At 33.2% G+C, this 17,941-nt stretch overlaps 1 protein-coding gene across 4 annotated transcripts; it reads right to left on the bottom strand.

The window, feature by feature from the left end:
• Positions 1 to 129: 129 nt before the first annotated feature.
• Positions 130 to 6,302, bottom strand: LOC18107833 (pentatricopeptide repeat-containing protein At5g57250, mitochondrial). 4 transcript variants are annotated; one of them, XM_052449042.1, is made up of 4 exons: positions 2,847 to 6,302; positions 1,465 to 2,456; positions 1,046 to 1,116; positions 130 to 941 (listed from the first exon to the last, which is right to left on the bottom strand). In XM_052449042.1, the coding sequence occupies exon 1, from the start codon at positions 6,156 to 6,158 to the stop codon at positions 2,931 to 2,933; it is 3,228 nt and encodes a 1,075-aa protein (XP_052305002.1). In that variant the 5' UTR covers positions 6,159 to 6,302; the 3' UTR covers positions 130 to 941; positions 1,046 to 1,116; positions 1,465 to 2,456; positions 2,847 to 2,930. The 4 variants fall into 4 exon arrangements, with proteins under 4 accessions (XP_052305002.1, XP_024446243.1, XP_006372189.1 ...); XM_024590475.1 differs by having other exon boundaries at positions 1,465 to 1,595; XM_006372127.2 differs by lacking the exon at positions 1,465 to 2,456 and having other exon boundaries at positions 130 to 539; positions 694 to 941.
• Between the last annotated feature and the right edge of the window lie 11,639 nt (positions 6,303 to 17,941).

Below are 17,941 nucleotides of genomic sequence, written 5' to 3'. Positions count from 1 at the left end.
TTGCCATAATTATAAGCCCTGACCTAAAAATCAATATGATCTAAGGTTTGGGACAAGAATGGGTAAGTTATATGACTTAACTCATTTTTTTAAAAAATAAATGCTTGAAATAATAAAGAAAAATCAATATGATCTAAGGATTCTATTTATTTTAGAATCCCTATAATGACTAAAATATATTGATTACGGTTTATAATGTACATTATCTCATATTGAATGCCGAACTATGATCACAAAAACTATAATTTACATTATCTGATTTGGCCAGGTTTCGGAACTATGATCACAAGAATATATTTCTGATATTGAATGCAGAAGATTACATTCCTGGAAAACCAACACAGAAACATTGCCAGAAGACGCCATGCAGAAAGGCACCACCTTGTTGTGCCAGCAGCCAACTCAGACGCCTAAATATCCAAACTTTGTTGCTAGACACCCCGCTGTGTGGATCGGAATAACATCTCTTGATCCCCTCATGCAATGCATCTTTTTATACGGACTCATCCTAGCTTTGCAGAAGAAACATTGGAGTGTCCCTGCCAATTTTCACAAACCATCACAAGTGTAAGAGCAGAACCCTCTCCGATTCTATCTAGCAATTTTGGACGTTAGAGGCAACACCACCAAGAAAAACCATAAAAAAAGGAGGTTACATTACAGCCATAGAAGAAAGCAAGTTATAGAGAGAACCTAAACCCTGCTGATTTTCATCATAAGATGCGAAATGATAAAATTCAAAACCCCAAGCATGTTGGATTGACAGGCACTATGGTCTCCATGGCAATTAGGACAGATAGGGCCAATGAAATAGGAAAGATCCCTGCTACGCCTGTATTAAATCCATCTTCAGCTCATGCAAGCGCTGTTGAACCATTCCAGAACACGAAAGTCCAGCCTCCCAGAATCACCTCAACGAAAAGCAATCCCATCAAGACATCCTAAAATAACAAAAAAGAAAACTCTAAATTAACAATCCAAGACCAAAATGAAGGAAAGACAAAACAGAGGAGAATATAAAAACATCAAGAATTTTAAAATTTACCTTAAACAATATGAGATTGCTGAAGCGAGTGATGCTGCTTCATTCATTCAATTTCCTAGCCTCACCATTCCCTGTATCAATGTAAATGGTTCTAGTCAATGTAAATTTGATGCACCAGCTAAAAAAGAAAAGGGAACCAAATCATATCCCAATGATAAAAGTGAATATTTTACTTGTGGATGACGCTGTTCAAGTGAAGGTCTTATTATGAAGCCGAATGAATAACCATATGGACAAGATGAAACGGAAATTACAAGAAAAAGAAAAAGAGGAGGATGAAGATGTTTAAAATGAGATCATTTTCATCATTGTCAAATTTATTTCTGTTTGGATATGCAAGGAAAAGCATATGAAGAAAAAGAAGTGGAAGGGGGTGCTACGATCCATCTGGATCTTGAAATGGAGGAAAGAATGCTTACATGCTTAGGGAATTTGGTGGAAAAGTATTTACAAACCTACATCCTTGGAAGCAACTTTTAAAAGCACCCAGTAATCGTTTCTTCCTTCAAAAATATAAAGTAAATGCTTGCCCATTATGCTTACTAAACCCCTGAAACCACAGTTTCAAGGCCAGAAAAATGAGGCATTTTATTAAACCATAAGACCAATCACAGTCATTGTCATTTGTCTACTCTGAAGTATTCTCATTTAATATTTCATATACATTGTTTCAGTTGAACTCCTAAATTGTTCCCAAAAGCAGAACAACTTAAATGAGTTCTAATACCTTGTATTATTAATTTAATTTCACACCAGAAGGCTTATCTTTAAAGAGCATAAATGCAAAAAGAAAACAGGAAAGTTTTGAAACAATTGTAACAAAAAGAGAACAACAATCTTCACAATATTACGACTTAAGGTGACAGAGAGTCAAAGGGAGGGGATGGTGGAAAGCGCAAACCCAGCCAAGAGCAGCTATGAAAGGATTGCAAGAGGTAGTTATATATATATATATATATATATATATATATATATATATATATAAGCAATGCAAGATAGAAGTTGGCTCCTTCAAATGCCTCGAGCCAAAGAAATGGGTTCCTCATGTCATGTATGGAGGACTATAATACAAGGACGTAGCTGAAAATATAAAAAGCTTACAAATGGGGACATGCAAAACCCAAAATTTAAAACATTTGGTTTTCAATAAAAAATACGTGCTAGTTGGCTGATCTAGTTGAATTTCACAAGATGAATTAGACTCAACCTTATATAATCTTCTGAGTAACCCAGATGCAACGAGTTCAAAAACACTTTAATGTTGATTTTATTGGAATGCCTATTATAACAGAAGATAAGACTTATTGATACGACAGGAGGAGAGAAGAAACACAAATATTCAAATCCGCACACGTGGAAAAAGAAGAAGAAGAAGCAAACCATAAATGGATAGAAAGGAGCCAAACTCAACCTAAACAACCATAAAAGATAATTCATTAAAAATATAAAATAACATGATATGACATCTACACTACAAGACTACTTATATAGCCTTAGATAGTCTTTGGTGCTTGCAAGATTTCTATTTCCTTGACCTCTTGAAACCAATAATCTCATATGTATAGTTTAACTTTCCTAAGATACTATTTCAAAGTTTTGACTCATTTATTCTGAAATCACATATGACCAAGTCAAACCGTTAATTAAAGACACCATCTTATCCACTACATAACATATTTAAATTCCAGCATCATTATTGTGTTAAACTGCTCTTTGCAGGATTATTTATCGTAGACCACAATACTGAATAACATTATCTCAGTTTAAAGACCATAAACAAGCAAAAATTAGTTTGATGTACCTGAAATTTGTAATAGGGAGGTTACATGTTCTGCATGGGAGGAAGAAACTGTGAACTTGGTGGAACCAAACAATGTGTAATCCATTAACAATCTCCATCCAAACTAGCAAGCATCTCCTTTGCTAATATATTAGCCTCCCGTAGCTCCCCTTTCAAGCAGAGTGGTGCGATAAGAGAGTAATAAGAGTCAAAGAAATTACATTGAGAAAACCTCTTCAAATCACCAGGGTTCTCCACCATGTTATCTACTTTATTCACAGATGCCAAATCCAAATCATTTCTTTCACAAGAAGATACAGTGCTGGAAGAAACACTACTAAAACCATTCAACTCTGAAAGTGGCAGCAGTTCTTGAGATTCATGAAAAGGGCTAAACCACTTTTCAACAGGAAAAAACACAGAGCTAACTTCATTAAGTACAGTAACTGCTTCCTTGATACTTCCCTGCTCACATAAAAAGACAAGAATACTTTCTATTGATTCTGTTTCCACCTCTGTGTTGACTCTGTTTATAAGCTCCTTAACAGATTGTGACTGAAGCATTTCTCTTAAAATGCTCCTGGCCTCTTCCATCCTCCCCTTTGCACAAAGGCCTCTTATCAAACGCAGAAAACCCAAGAAATCAGGGGATATACCTTTCCCCTTGTGTTCAAAATAAAATCCTAGAGCCCCTTCCATGTCACCCTTTTGACAAAAACCATAAATCACAGAACTGACAGTAAATTGATCAGGAACAAGGTATTTGATCTCCATATGATCCAGAATCTTCAAGGCTTTCTCTAGTTGTCCAAACTTGCAGTAACCGTGAATGAATGAGTTATAGATGCGTGTGTTTCCTTTATAGCCCTTGAGGAGCATCCTCTCAAGTAATTTCTTGGCATCCACCAAATATCCTTCTTTACATAAGTTGTCAATGAGTGTCGCATATGTTATTTCTGAGGGAATCAAGTTGATTTTCTCTAATGAATCGAACAGCCGAAATGCTTCAACAAGACAACCCTGTCGGCACAGTCCGTTTATGACTGAATTATAAGTTATTATGTTAAAAATTACACCCATCTTTTCAACAAAAGCACAGAGATCTAAAGCCTTGACAGGATACCCTCCTTTGCAAAGGCCATCAACAATGATAGAGTAATCAACCACATCCATAACTGGTAGATTATGTTTAGCTCCCATGACAAGTTCATAGGCAGCCAAAAATCTACCAGTTTTCATAAGTACTTTTAAAGCACAAACAGGAAAAGTGACAGATGAATCATTCTCCTTCATCTTACTCAGAAAACAAAGTGCACTGTTAATGTCTTTCAGACTGAGGTAATGCAGCAGTATCTTACTTAATTTAGGTTCTGAAATGCCATAGTCTTTCATAAAACTTCCTATTAAGAGCTTACTCAGCCATATTTTTCCATCATCAATAAGCCCTTTCAAAACTGAATAGTAAGACGTACATGTAACAATCAACTGATTCTTCCTGAGCACCATGCACACTTCAGTTGCAGCCAGGGGACATTTCTGCTTGCACAGAAAACTGATTGTGTCATTGCATAGAGTGTCATAAATGTCCAATCCCAGATTCTCAATTCTATAAATTAGATTCAAAACTCCCTCCATGCTTTCTGCTTTAGCTATTGCCTTGATTAAAGTCATATAGATGCCCACATCAAAAGTCAAACCTTTCTCACTGAGTTCAATGAATACCTCTGTGGCCACATCCACCATACCATTCTTGCACAGCCCATTAATCATACAATTGTAGCATGCAACTGAAGAAGCTGACGTCTTCCTAAACTCATCAAATATCTCAAGTGCTTCATCAATTCTACTGGATTTACAATATCCATCGATCAATGTACAATAAGTAACTGAATCTGCAACCAAATCCATTTCTTTCATTCCTTTGTACAGTGCATACACATCTTCAAATGCACCAACCATAAAAAGTGCTTTGATAAGTATGTTACACATTACAATATCCATGCAAACTCCAGCTTCTTCCCACCTCCTTTTAATTTCCAAAATCCCTGCACCGTTCTCTTCCTCTGTGTACCCATGTAACAATGTACTGTATGTAACTACATCTCCTTGTATCCTTTTTGAGACTTCATCTGCTTCCAATGTCCTCCCACTCTTGCACAACCCATTGATCAAAGTATTATAAGTAACAATGCTTGGACTAATCCTCTTAAGCTCCATGTCCTGAAGCAACTGATAAACACGATCAAAGTCTCCTTCCCTACAAAACCCTTCAATCAAAACAGCATAAACGAACTCATCCACTTCCATTCCCATATCTTCAACCATCTTAAATGCTGCAAACGCCTCATCCATTTTTCCTTTCTGGCAAAACCCCATCACAATTGAAGTATAGGTAACCAAATTGGGTCTTGACCCATTTTGAATCATCTTGTCTAGAAAACCAACCGCCTTCTCCACATTCCCTCCCTTGGAAAAACCATCAATGAGTGCAGTATAGCTTACCATATCCAGATTTATTCCTTTTTCCACCATTTCCCCATGCTTTCGTAACGCTTCCATTAACATCCCTTCCCTAAAATACCCACAAATCCAATTGCTATAAAAGACAACATCAAATGCCAGTCCTTTCTTCTCCATCCTACAAACCAAATCACAGACCTCACTAACTCTACCTAACATACAAAGTGCACTCACAAGTGTAGTATATGTCACAACATTGGGCCTTAAAGCTCCAACCTTTACAGCATTTTCAAAAAACCCAATAGCAAGTTCTGGCTTTCCTATCCTACAAAACCCATAAATGATTGAACTACAAACAAAATTATTAAAAGGGTATCTAACTTTCTCGTCCTTCATTAACTCTAACACCTCAATTGCTCCACTCATATTTCTTTTATGACTAAAACTATGAATCAGTGAACAAAAAGTAAAAGAAGAAGGCAAAATACCATAATTCCTCAAGCAATCTTTTAGTATCGACAAACCCTTCTCAGGGTCCTTTTTATTGACACTAAAACCTCGAATTAAAGAATCCCAAACGCCAAATCCTGAAACTTTTAAAGATCTCTCCATCTGGGTCTTCATAAAATGCTCTGCTTCTTCAAATTTGTCGAGTTTGAGGAGAGCACAGGTGAAAACTGAATGAGTTTGGGGGTTGCATTTGATCTTGTTTCGATTAATTTGACAGAAAAAGTGAGTGATCAATTCGTATTTGTGGGATTTTGAAAGAAAGTGGAGAAATTGGTTGATGGATTTGAGAGTTGGAGAGAACCCACTTTTGAGTAGAGTTTGTACAGAAGAAGAGGAGGAGGAGGAGGAAGGAGAGAAAGACATGAGTTCTCTTTGCTACTTTGAATTTGGAAAACGCTGTTCTGTGTCATTAAGGATTTTAGGCTCTGAGTAACTCCCACAGTCCCCAGGGAATCCTCGAAAGGTTGGTGTCCCAGTCCGAAATATGGAATATTTTTCAAAATAAACTGTCGAGGTTATGGTAAAATAAAACCTGAACTACATGCTTGATATATTATATCCTTAAAAAAAATTATAAAAATCAAGATTTATTGAGTTTAAAATTGATATTAAATTATTTTTTTATTTTTAACATTAGAATTATAAAAAAAATAAAAAAAAAATATTAATTTAATATTTTTTAAATAAAATATAATTTTAAAATCATTTAAAAACAGAAATTACAGCCCTTCTAAATACTTAACTAAATACTCACTTAATAAAATTTGATAATATAAAATAAATTAATTGTTATTTATGTATTTACAATCATTACACTAATAAACAAAGCAAATTAAAATTATATTTGATATTATGATAATAGTTGGTTTTTGATATTTAAATAATTTTTTTTTATTTTTTATATTTTTTATATTAATATATCAAAACAAAAAAATTTAAAATTTTAAAAAATTCGTGGTTAATCTTATTCTCAAATAAGTTTTAAGAATGCATTTTCAAATACGTTTTAAAAGTGTATTTCTTTTGAAAAAATATCAAATTAATATTTTTAAATAATTTTGATATATTAATATCCTAATTAAAAAAATAAAAAAAAATTACTTTTACATATTTTCAAGAAAAAAAAACTATTAAAAATTACTATGCATAAACAATAACACCAAATGCACAGCATCTGCATTTTCTTCTCCTCAGTTTTTCTTGAATATGCAATGTTGATGTGATGCCAAATTATTGCTGAGCCATTTCCACCTGTAACGCATAAAGAATTTGCTTTGACAGTTTGATGGGACTGAAAAAGACTGGTAAGGTTTCTCTGAATCCAAATCTTTTTTTTTTTTCTGAATCCAAATCTTGAGTGTAATCCTAGAGGCTTTCTGCCATAGGCATGTGTGCTTCACCAGGCAAATGGGAAGTCCCGGTATCAAAAAATCCATTGAGCTCTGCTTCCAATTACGAACTTGGCTTCATTAATTAGTAGATAATTTGGCAGTACAAGTAGTATTATACAATGTAATCTAATCCTTAGGAATAGATTAATCTCTGTCATTAAGCAATAGCTAAGGTGGAAATGCTGTGCCTAAGCTCATATTCTGGTAAGCTTAATGACAAACCAGCATAAGTATTTGTGGAGTTTTTTTCCTGGGAGAGAAAAAATCATTTATTAGTCTCAGAATTTGAACAGTACAATGCAAGAATTCATTCTCTGCAGCCAAACACAAAATGCAAAAGAACAGAAGACAGAAAACATAAGCAGATTTCGATCTTTGTTTGCCCCAGATTCCGATCTTTGATGTTTCTGAAAGAAATAAATTCAGCATCAAGACCTACTTTGAAAAGAGGCTGAAGTTGTTGCTTGATTGTGTAATCCTCCCATTGTAGTTCTTCATCCCACCATTTTCTTTGACCTGCAATGATCATTAATCTTGTTACATTGACAAGGCTCGTAGGAAGAGATTTTACGCTTATAATGGATAGTATAAACTTCCTCTATTGAGGATAAAGCCAATGCCACAATCTTATCAATGCTGACAATTTTAGGCAGGCATTTCAAGGGAAAGAACTTCAAACTGGGAAGTTCATAATTGACCATCTCGGTCTCAGTTGCATTCTCTTCGAAGAAATCTTCAATGTTCTTGCAATTACTGATATAGAGAGTCTCCAGTTTAGGGAGTTGCTTGATCATGCTCTATGAGAAGATATATCTCAGATTATCACGTTTTTCTAGAGACAAGAACTTTAGATTTGCAAAGCTTCCAGGTGACACATGCCCTTCCACTATATTACTCAACCTTCGCAGATCATAAAGTCTCAAATCCTCCGAGTTGGGAAAGATGTCTTTTTCTAATTCCTTCCCCTTTGCAAGAATCTCCATCGCATTACATCTGGAGACAACACATTTTTTATAGCCCTCCATATTTTGCATGCCAAAATCATATAGATTGTTAATGTCACCGTAAGGATCATTTACTAGAAACTCCTGGGAACGACTGAGTACGCCGATGATTGCACCGAGGGCCGTGGGAGAACCACTAGCTCTATATTCCAGTTGTGTGAATTCTGGTTACTGTCTTGTGTATTTGTCAGACAATTTGAACCTACCGACAGAAAATTGGAAGCTCAACAGCCTTTTTTTCTTTCCAGGACCAACTCAAGCAAAGAAAACGCTCAAGTTGTTCAACCTTTGGGACTTTGAGTTGTAGTGTTCGAGAGTGTTTATTTCATTTCATCATCATCATCATCATCATTTTTTTCAATAGCTACATTTGTAGTTTGATTGCTGCAGTAAAGATGGATGTTGTTGGGGGGAGTAGCGGACATGATAAATCTCTTGTGGATTCGTTTCTGCCGTCGGATAAATTATGTTCGGAAACTGAGAAAAAATTTAGAAAAACTGAATGCAGATGCTGAGATCTGTCCAACAGGAAGAGTGGTTTAACAGAGGAACTAAGGGATAATGTTGGAAAGATGGCCTCAAAGCATGTGACAGTTGGCTTCATAAGGTGGAGGAGATTGAAAATGAGATCAGTGAGATTGAAGACGAGTACAAACAAGGTACAAAATGATTCATTGGTTTATGTCCTAAAAGTTTAAGCTGTTAGATGAGGTCTCAAGATATTATTTATATTATTCTTTAACACACCCCCTCAAGTGAAAGCTCTTTGGGCTTGAAACTTGCACAGATTTACTTTACCTTGTACTTAATTTTTATCAAATAAATAAGGATGGTGAGATTCGCACCCCTTTTAAGTGAGATCCCAAGATATGATTTATATTATTCTCTAACAATATAGAAGGTTGGGCAAGCATGTAGTTCAGGCAAATGTCCTTGTTCGTGAGCTCATGGAGAACTGTAAGTTTGAGGAAAGTCTCGTTCGTGATGCGCCACCTTCTGTTGTTGAGTCACTTGAGCTACCAAAAATAATGGAAATGGCTTCGATTGAATGTGATTTGCAGAGTTATTGGGATATATAGGAGATGGAGGCGTTCCGTAAGGTAGGCATTTAGGGAATGGGTGGTTTTGGGAAGACAACAACTCACCGGAGATATCGACAACCTTCGAATTGGTTATAATGGTTACAGTTTCAAAGCATGGAGGTGTTTGCAATGCTCAAAAAGATATGGCAGACCGCTTGAAAGTGATCCTAGGCAGCGGAGAGTCAGAGGAGAGATCTTCAAGAACAATATTTCAATATTTACATTCCAAGAAGTATTTACTACTTCTGATGATGTTTGGGACGACATAGATTTGGCTCATCTAATTTGTTTGTTAGTATCATCATCTGCTAACCATTTTTGAAAATTCCTCTTGGATTGATATCAAGAGTCTCTCATTGGAGCATTCGGCCATTGTAATAATGAATGGTGGTTGCTAATAGAGATGCTACATTGAAAGAGGCTGTTTCAAACTACGTTCCAAACACGTGTGCCTGTTTGGGAACGCGGTCATGGCTGTGGTTGCACCGGCGTCCAAACAGGCCCAAATTACTTCAGATTCCCCCACCCCAAGAATCCTTCTTCCAAATTAACAGCAGATCAGTTGAACTCAGTTCTTCTGTTCATGATATGTTAGAAATACTCTTAGTTCTCTAAGGTATTTATTGCTATGAGAAAACCAAACTAATCTGGGCCTTCACACGCACCATAGAGTCATCTAAAACAACGTTAAAGCACTAGTTTTCCAAAGATATTATTACTAAGATTTCATGCCTGTATAATAATTATGTGTTGAATTACAATGAATCAGTTGCAAATTTCATTCAAAATATATCATAAGGTATTGAAAGAACATCACTTAAACAACAGAACATAGAAGCAAAGAAACATTTCTTAAGCAAAGCAAGTTAAATAAGCTTCAGTCAATCTCTCTTCTTTCCTTAGTTGAGGAAATGAATCCAAAGACAAAAAAAACTTAACAACAGCAACAACATTCCAAGAATCCATGAAGTCAGATATAAAGAATGATTAGATCAAGCAAGCTGCAGTGAAAATTTTGCTTTCTTGGCAGGCCCTAAATTCATGAAGTCAACTTCTTTAATCTTCAGGCTTTTCCAGCAAAAAATGGTAGCCTGAAACATAATTATTAAACCGGCATATCGAGTTTACCTGTAAGACTTGCAATTAAGAACCCAACTCAACTCGATTTTAATATTTATCAAGCTAATCTGTATGACTTAGTAGATTAATTCACAACAATAAATAAATAAAAAATATTAGATCTAGGTTAACTCATAACCTAAAAACTCAGATTTTTTTCGTCAGATCCCGAACCAGGCATGAAAACCACGATTTGTAGCTCCTGACCACCAACTTTTATTTTTTAAAATTGTTAGAGGCCTGGAATTTGGGTTTGAGCTGAGCCCAAATTAGCCTTTGTGGGTTTCCATGGTCAGTTGTATTTATTGAATAAAAGCTATAGAAAAGCCCGCTTCATAAGCCCAAAAGAAAAGGAGGATTTCAGTAAATTATAAGTTAGTCCTTATACTTTTAAGAAATAGAAACGGTTAGTTCCTCTGGTTTGGAAAGAAAAAAAAAACTTCAGAAATCTGAGAACAACTTGATGGTTAAAGCTGGGAAAAACATTGATTTTTAATTTTTGAAACTAAAAGGACTAATTTAATATTTTCACAAAAATATAATTTGTAATTGCATGGACTTAGGTGGCCAAGCTGTGAAGTGGGTGTGGGAGATACCAAGAAACACATTGAGAGCATCATTTCCAAAATCCTTATATCTTGCTAGGAGAGCAATTATTTTAATTATTTAATTCTTCAAGTTTAAATAGTTTATAATTTTAATAATGCAAGGGGATTGGAGACCCAATTTTATTTAATTACCTAAATACATTAATTTTATGAAAATATAATATAATTATATCTGGTTGAAGATTATATTTATTGAAATTCCTTTTTTTTTTGTTCAACTTTCTGCTCCAATTGGGAGTCTAAATTATATATTCTCTTAAGGAATTCAATTATTTAGGTGAAAGAAATTGCAGCTTAAACACAAATTTGGGTACCATTTACTTAGTAAGAGATATATTACAACTATAATAATGCATATGGACTTGGCTCTCATGGGATGGATAGATTTGTAGAATTGGTAGAACCAAGCCCGGATGTTTGGTCTCGTCAAGCTACTACCTTCTTTTATTTTTTATTTTTTCAGTTGAATTGACTGGTTTTTAATCATAGAAATTAAAAAAAAAATTGTTTCCAAGAAAATAGGATACATAAAAAATAAATTATCTTATGGCTTAGTGTGGAAAACATGCATTAGAGGCAATTTTTTTTTACTTTTAATGAAAAAAATATTCCCAATGTTACAAGGCAACCTCTATTCAATTGAATATTGAATAGGTCATTTATATAAAATTTATAAGAATTTATTTTCTTGAAGTCTCCTCTAATTAGGATTAGAGTCGATCGCTAATATTCAATAATAACATGTAAAATAACCCACTTACTAACCTTAGTAAACCTCTAGAAATAAAAAGTAAATTATGTCATCGTTGGAAATGATCTAAGACCACTTACCCTTATTCAAATCTACGATTTACAAATTCATAAGTTATGTAAAATCACAATAAATACTTTATTTCTATGATTTTAGAGGTTATAAAACACTCATCTTTATAATTATTGATGCACAAAAAAGAGGGAATAAATCAAAACAAAATAAATTCAATTAATCAATATCTTGAATTTCTCCAACAAATCCCTTTCTTTATATCCATAAATCTCTTAATTAATTCATACAGTAGTAATATGGAAATTCAATATAATTTCCAGCAACGGATGTGTTTATTTATATGAAAATTTTCTATGAACAAATACGAAGGAAAGACCAAAGAAAAGATCATCCATAGGCAATGATGAAGTCACCAGCAATTCTCTTCAGGTCAAGAAGACTGTCCCCTTGTGTTCATATCACTGTTTATACATAGACTAAAAACATATTCTGCTGGTTGTTGTGACTGCAGTTTTGTTTTTGTTTTTGTTTTTATTTTTTTATAAAATGTGTAGTTTATGAGGTCTCTGGTGCATTTTTCTATTTTTTTTTAAGATTAAAATTATTAAAGAAATATCTCAATTCAATAGCTTAAACTATTAGGTGATATCTCAAAATTTGATTTATATTATTCTCTAACACACCCCCTCAAATGAAAGCTCTTTGGATTTAAAACTTGCACAGACTCACATTATCTTATGCTTAATTTTTTATCAAATAAATGGGGATGGTGAAATTCAAACTCGTGACCGCTTGGTCATCAAAGCTTTGCTACCATGTAAAAGAATCATCTCAACTCAATAAGTGAGATCTCAATATATAATTTATATTATTATCTAACATAAATATCTCAATTATTTTTTTTAAAAAATATATGCTAATTTGCTTGATTTTTTTGTTTTTTGAGTTGATGAAAACTAAATAAGAGGTCAGTGTTGGCTTAATTATTAATTACCTTAGTATATGACGAGGTCTCTGGTTTTTTTTTTTTAAAAAATAAAAAAGACGAGGTCTTAATTTATTTTGTCTGTCCATTATATAACAACAAAAGAGGTCAATTGACCTTTAATATAAATGATTTTAAGTCATTACTTATCGTATGGGCAAGCCTTTTCTTTTCTTCATTTTAGTTGAATTGACTGTAGGATTTGCTATCGTGGAAAAATACAAGTTCTTTGTAGGAATGATTGAGAAAGTCGACCCTTTGATACGTTTGAATTCCAGCTTGCTATAGTTTTTTTTTTTTAAAAAAAAAAGAAGCATAGTATCTCTTGGTAGTTATACTTCAAATGATTATATCTAAATTCTCCTATACATATTTATATGTGTAATTAAAGATTATTGAATTTCAAATTCCACATGCCACAGTAACATAATCAGTAATTAGAGCTACCAATTTAGTTTTTACATAAAAATAAATATTTGTGGAATAGATTTCTCATTGTAAATTAAATTTTATACTATTTAAAAGCTTTGGTTAACAAAGAAAAATTATTAAATATGATGGATTGAATGATCAATCCTGCATAAAAAAGTTGCATCTTAATAATTTGGAAATTATAATATTGATAAAGTGTGTAATAATGCAATTAATATTAGTAATATATAAAAAAAAATTAATCAGCATAGGCTTAAGAAAAGATTTAGTTGAATGAATAATAATAAAAAAATAAATTTTGTATTTCTAGCTTTAAATTAAATAATATAAATGTTAAAGCAACTAAAATTAAGATATATATATTTTGTAAGGGGATTACAATATGTTTATCAATTGACACAGAGGACAACCGTTTGTCTCAATTTTGAGTTCAAATGTCCACATAAATAAATAAAATAATTATTATAATTAAAATTTAAAATTAAAATGGTGTTTTAGAACGTGATACCAGTTGTTTTTTTTTAAGTATTTTTCATTCAGAAATGTATTAAATTAATATGTTTTTTATTTTTTAAAATTTATTTTTAACATCAATACATTAAAACAATATGAAAAGATATAAAAAATTAAATTTAAATAAATAAATAAATAAATTTTAGCTGAACTATGTTCAGACCGCGCTCCGCTCTCAATCAAGGTTAATTAACTATGAGGGGTGTAGCTCAACTAGTTAGGTCTTAAGTTTGCTCCTTAGAAGTTACTAGTTTGAGTTCCAGAAACCTCAGAGCCACTAGAGACTTACATGGTCTTTAATTTCAAAGCCCGTAAAATTAGTCGAGCTGCACACAAACAGGTCCGGACACTCATGTTAATTAAAAAAAAAAGAGTTATAAGTAATACTATTAATAGCTGACAAAGGGACCAGATCAAAACTATTATATCCAGAAGTGACCATTTTTTTATAGCTTGGCTTGCTTGCATTTCTAGTTAAAATTTTTTTTTTTATTATTATTATTATTGATGTTGTTGTTTTACTAGTATATGCACCACAGCCCCTCGTTGGTAGTCGAACAGATAATATACTTTTTCCTAATGTTTTGACAAATGGACTTTTCATCCCACGGTGTGTGATGAACTTTTTATAAGAAAATAGACCATATCTTATATAAAAAATATTCACGTGTAAGGCTTAATTTGTTATTTTATGTATTATTGAATTATTCTATTGAGACGGAAGAAAACCTGATTATTTTATATATTATTTTAACTAGAAAGATTTAAATTAAGCATATTTATTTTTGGGATAATGATATTATCTCTCCATGATGAACAATATCAATCTATTATAAGCTAATTAACTATATCATTATTGATTGGAGTGTTAACATATTATATAATAAGGTTTAGTGACCTTATTTTCATCCTTAATTTTGATATCTAAGCATATATGATATTTAGAAGAAATTAACATATAAACATGGAATTTATAAAAATATAAATAGAAATTCAAACATGAACAATGGCTGTTACTCGTAATTATGACCGTCCTCTGGTGGAAAGGGGGGTAGAAAAGAAACGTGGCACCAAAATTGTCTTCTTGGACATGATACAACGATATTAAATTTTTCCTGTCAATCTCAATCAAAATCCCTATCAGAAATAAAATATCACTTTAATTTCTTATGTTTGTTAAATACAGTAAATTTAATACTTATGTAGTTGCGTGATTATCTTGAGAAAATTAATTAATTCAAGATAATAATCAATATATAATAGTAAAATAAATGCAAAATATTGGTAATTTTCTCTAAATTGACAAATGAATTACTGCTGGCATAAATTTGCCAGATTATGTCATGACAAATTATATTAATATATGATAAGAAATTCCGTGTAGATTTTTTAATTTATCAATTTCTTAATTAAGAGGTTCATAATCAATTATAAAATATTGTGCCTCTCTTTTATTGCAAATCATAATTTATAGAGTTTTTTTTTCTACATTGCATCATCTATAAATTGCAATAAACTAAAAATACCTAAGGTAATATATATAAAATTTTGTAAACAATAAAGAGTGAAATAAGTTTATATTTATGGTTTCTGAGTCATATTTTATCTTCAGTAAAAACTATTCGTTGACTAAGGACTCCTTCCTGAAGGGATCAAAGTAAAGCAACTTGCCCGTCAACTTGAAGGAATTAATTTAGCTGTAAGCCAACGGGTATATATTTTCATTAATATTTATTTTTTTTTGCATTTTTATGAAAATATTATCCAATTCATACATCAAACTTTTTCAATCATTGTGCTTAACCCTAACCCCACGGCAACATTTTTCTTCCTAATCAAGTCAAGCAATCCAAGTCATCCAGTCATCCACCAAGCTGTGGGAGGATTGGACTGACCGTTTCAAACACTCAATTTTTGTCCTCATAGTAAAAATGAGGTATAATTTGTACAATATGCTTTGAAATTGTTTATAAAAAAAAAATGATAAATCAACAAAAAATTTAGTTCCATGCTATTCTCGATTAACTTTAAATTAAAAAAATAAAAAATTATTTTAATGCATTTCCGTTCAAAAAATATTTTTAAAAAATATTATGTAATTGTATTATTAAATATACATTTCACTATTACCATCTTGAAACTAGAAGAAAAATCCTATATTTTTCTCAGAGACTAGAATAATAAAAATATTGAAGAATCTTAAATATCCATTCTTCCCCTTGATTTTGATTTTGGTTAGCAAGGACCTTTCAAACTTTATTTCTAGTAGTACTAGTGAAAGTGATTTTACCACTAAAGGAATCTTGAAATTTCTTGATGACTTCGTAAACCCTAATTCCACAGATTGGTAGCAAACAAAGTAATATATATTGTCTCACATGGGAATAAAATATAGCGAAGTGGTTAGCCAAAAAAGTATTTCTATATAACAAGTCACACACAATATTCAATCATAAACGCATACTGATCCAAACACTATAATCCATTGAGAAAGAGAGAAGACAAGGAGAGATGGGTGGTTGTTTTTCATGCAAATCATCTACAAAATTCAACAATATTCGAGTAGTTCACTTCAATGGTTATGTACAAGAATTTGAAAATCCCGTGTCAGTTAGCCAAGTGACTACAGGCCAATTACCCTCAAGGAATCTTGTCTTCACTGCCGCTCAGCTTCTTTCTGCGGAATCGAAACCATTGAAGCATGATGTTCAGCTAGAGACAGGCCAACTCTACTTCTTGCTTCCATACTCGATACTGCAGCCTGATGTTTCTCCTGTGGACTTTCTTGCTTTGGTAAAGAAGCTCAGTTCAATAGCAAAGTCTAGCAGGTGCGGTCAGGCTAAGTCTTCAGGAACTAGTTCCTCGTTGGGCCAGAGTAATCCGATATGTAGAGCACAGGTTAGAACGTCATGGAAGCCGGTTTTGGATACCATCAGAGAGAAGTCCTTCAACCGGAGGAGTGAATCAGAGCTACAGGACATGGATTTCGAGACCTCGAAAAGGAGCTTGAGGTATGATGTATTCTTGTAACTAACCAAAAGAGGACAGCAGTTCTGAAAAATGCAGCAAATGATAATTTGTAAGCTTAAGTTTGAGGTGTGATGTATTCTTGTAACTAGCCAAAAGAGGATGGCAGTTCTGAAAAATGCAGCAAATGATAATTTGTAAGCTTAAGTTTGAGGTGTGATGTATTCTAGCAGTTGTAGCTTGCTATTAGATTTGAGAGATACGATGTGAATATACAGGCACACAAATGGTGCCTAGCCTGCTTTTAATCTTTTTCATTTATATTGCATTCTAACCCTCATCATTTCAATTTCCTGATTGTATTGCTATTCCAAATTCTGAAAGTGTTGGGAAGATCATCAACATCGGAGACTCAATTGGACGTATATGCATGAGAGTTTACAGATCCGAATAAACAAATACTTGCCACCATTAGTCTAGCTCCGATACCACTTGTTAGGGAGGGAGATATATGTTGGGGAATCACTCGAGACTGCACGCATAAAGGTTTACATACATAACATTTAACCCAACAATCGACTGTGAATCTATATACCACCCACCTTCTTGTTCCTTTTCAGTTTAAGATTTTTATCATCTGTAGTTTCTGGGGTTAGTGTAATATGATAATATTACAATCATGTATACAAAAGTTCTAAGCAGACTTGTTATGCTTCTTTGATCAAGAACAGCAGCTTAATTTTCAGGGTCTATATTGCTCGGACTCGAGATCTATATCAGATATGGGGGCGTAACCGACATGCATACCTATGTTTTCGAATCTTTCCATTTAATTGGAGTCTCCGTGTGTCTATAGATCTATATCTGATACGGGTACTCTGTAAGGCAAAATGAAGGACGTCAAAGCAACATAGGTTAGGACGACTGGTGAGTATGGTTTGAAAGAAAGCGGGGTAGGTGATTAAACGTGGCTTGACCGAATCCTGAAAATTCAGTTCTGCCTTGGTGATAGAGGATCTAGCTGTAGGATTAACCAGAACATTCGTTTCGAAACTAGTCATCTGATCCTGTAACTAGATACATAGTTCGGGTTGCCTGAAAATTGTTTCTCTTATTGGTGGAAGCTGAAACGCATAGCTGAATGGCTAGCCAAGGAAACTAGTTGCCATCAATGGTCACTAAGAACCAGGTTTTGCACTAATCTCTGTAGTATTGTGGACGCGAAAAGGGAAGGACCGCGAATTTTTCAGGAAAATGCTTAAAAGAAAACAGCTTCTCG

This window comes from Populus trichocarpa, chromosome 18 (assembly GCF_000002775.5).
Source record: "Populus trichocarpa isolate Nisqually-1 chromosome 18, P.trichocarpa_v4.1, whole genome shotgun sequence".
Lineage (NCBI taxonomy): Eukaryota > Viridiplantae > Streptophyta > Magnoliopsida > Malpighiales > Salicaceae > Populus > Populus trichocarpa.
The sequence above is the reverse complement of the archived record's forward strand: the minus strand, read 5'-3'. Positions and strand labels throughout refer to the sequence as shown.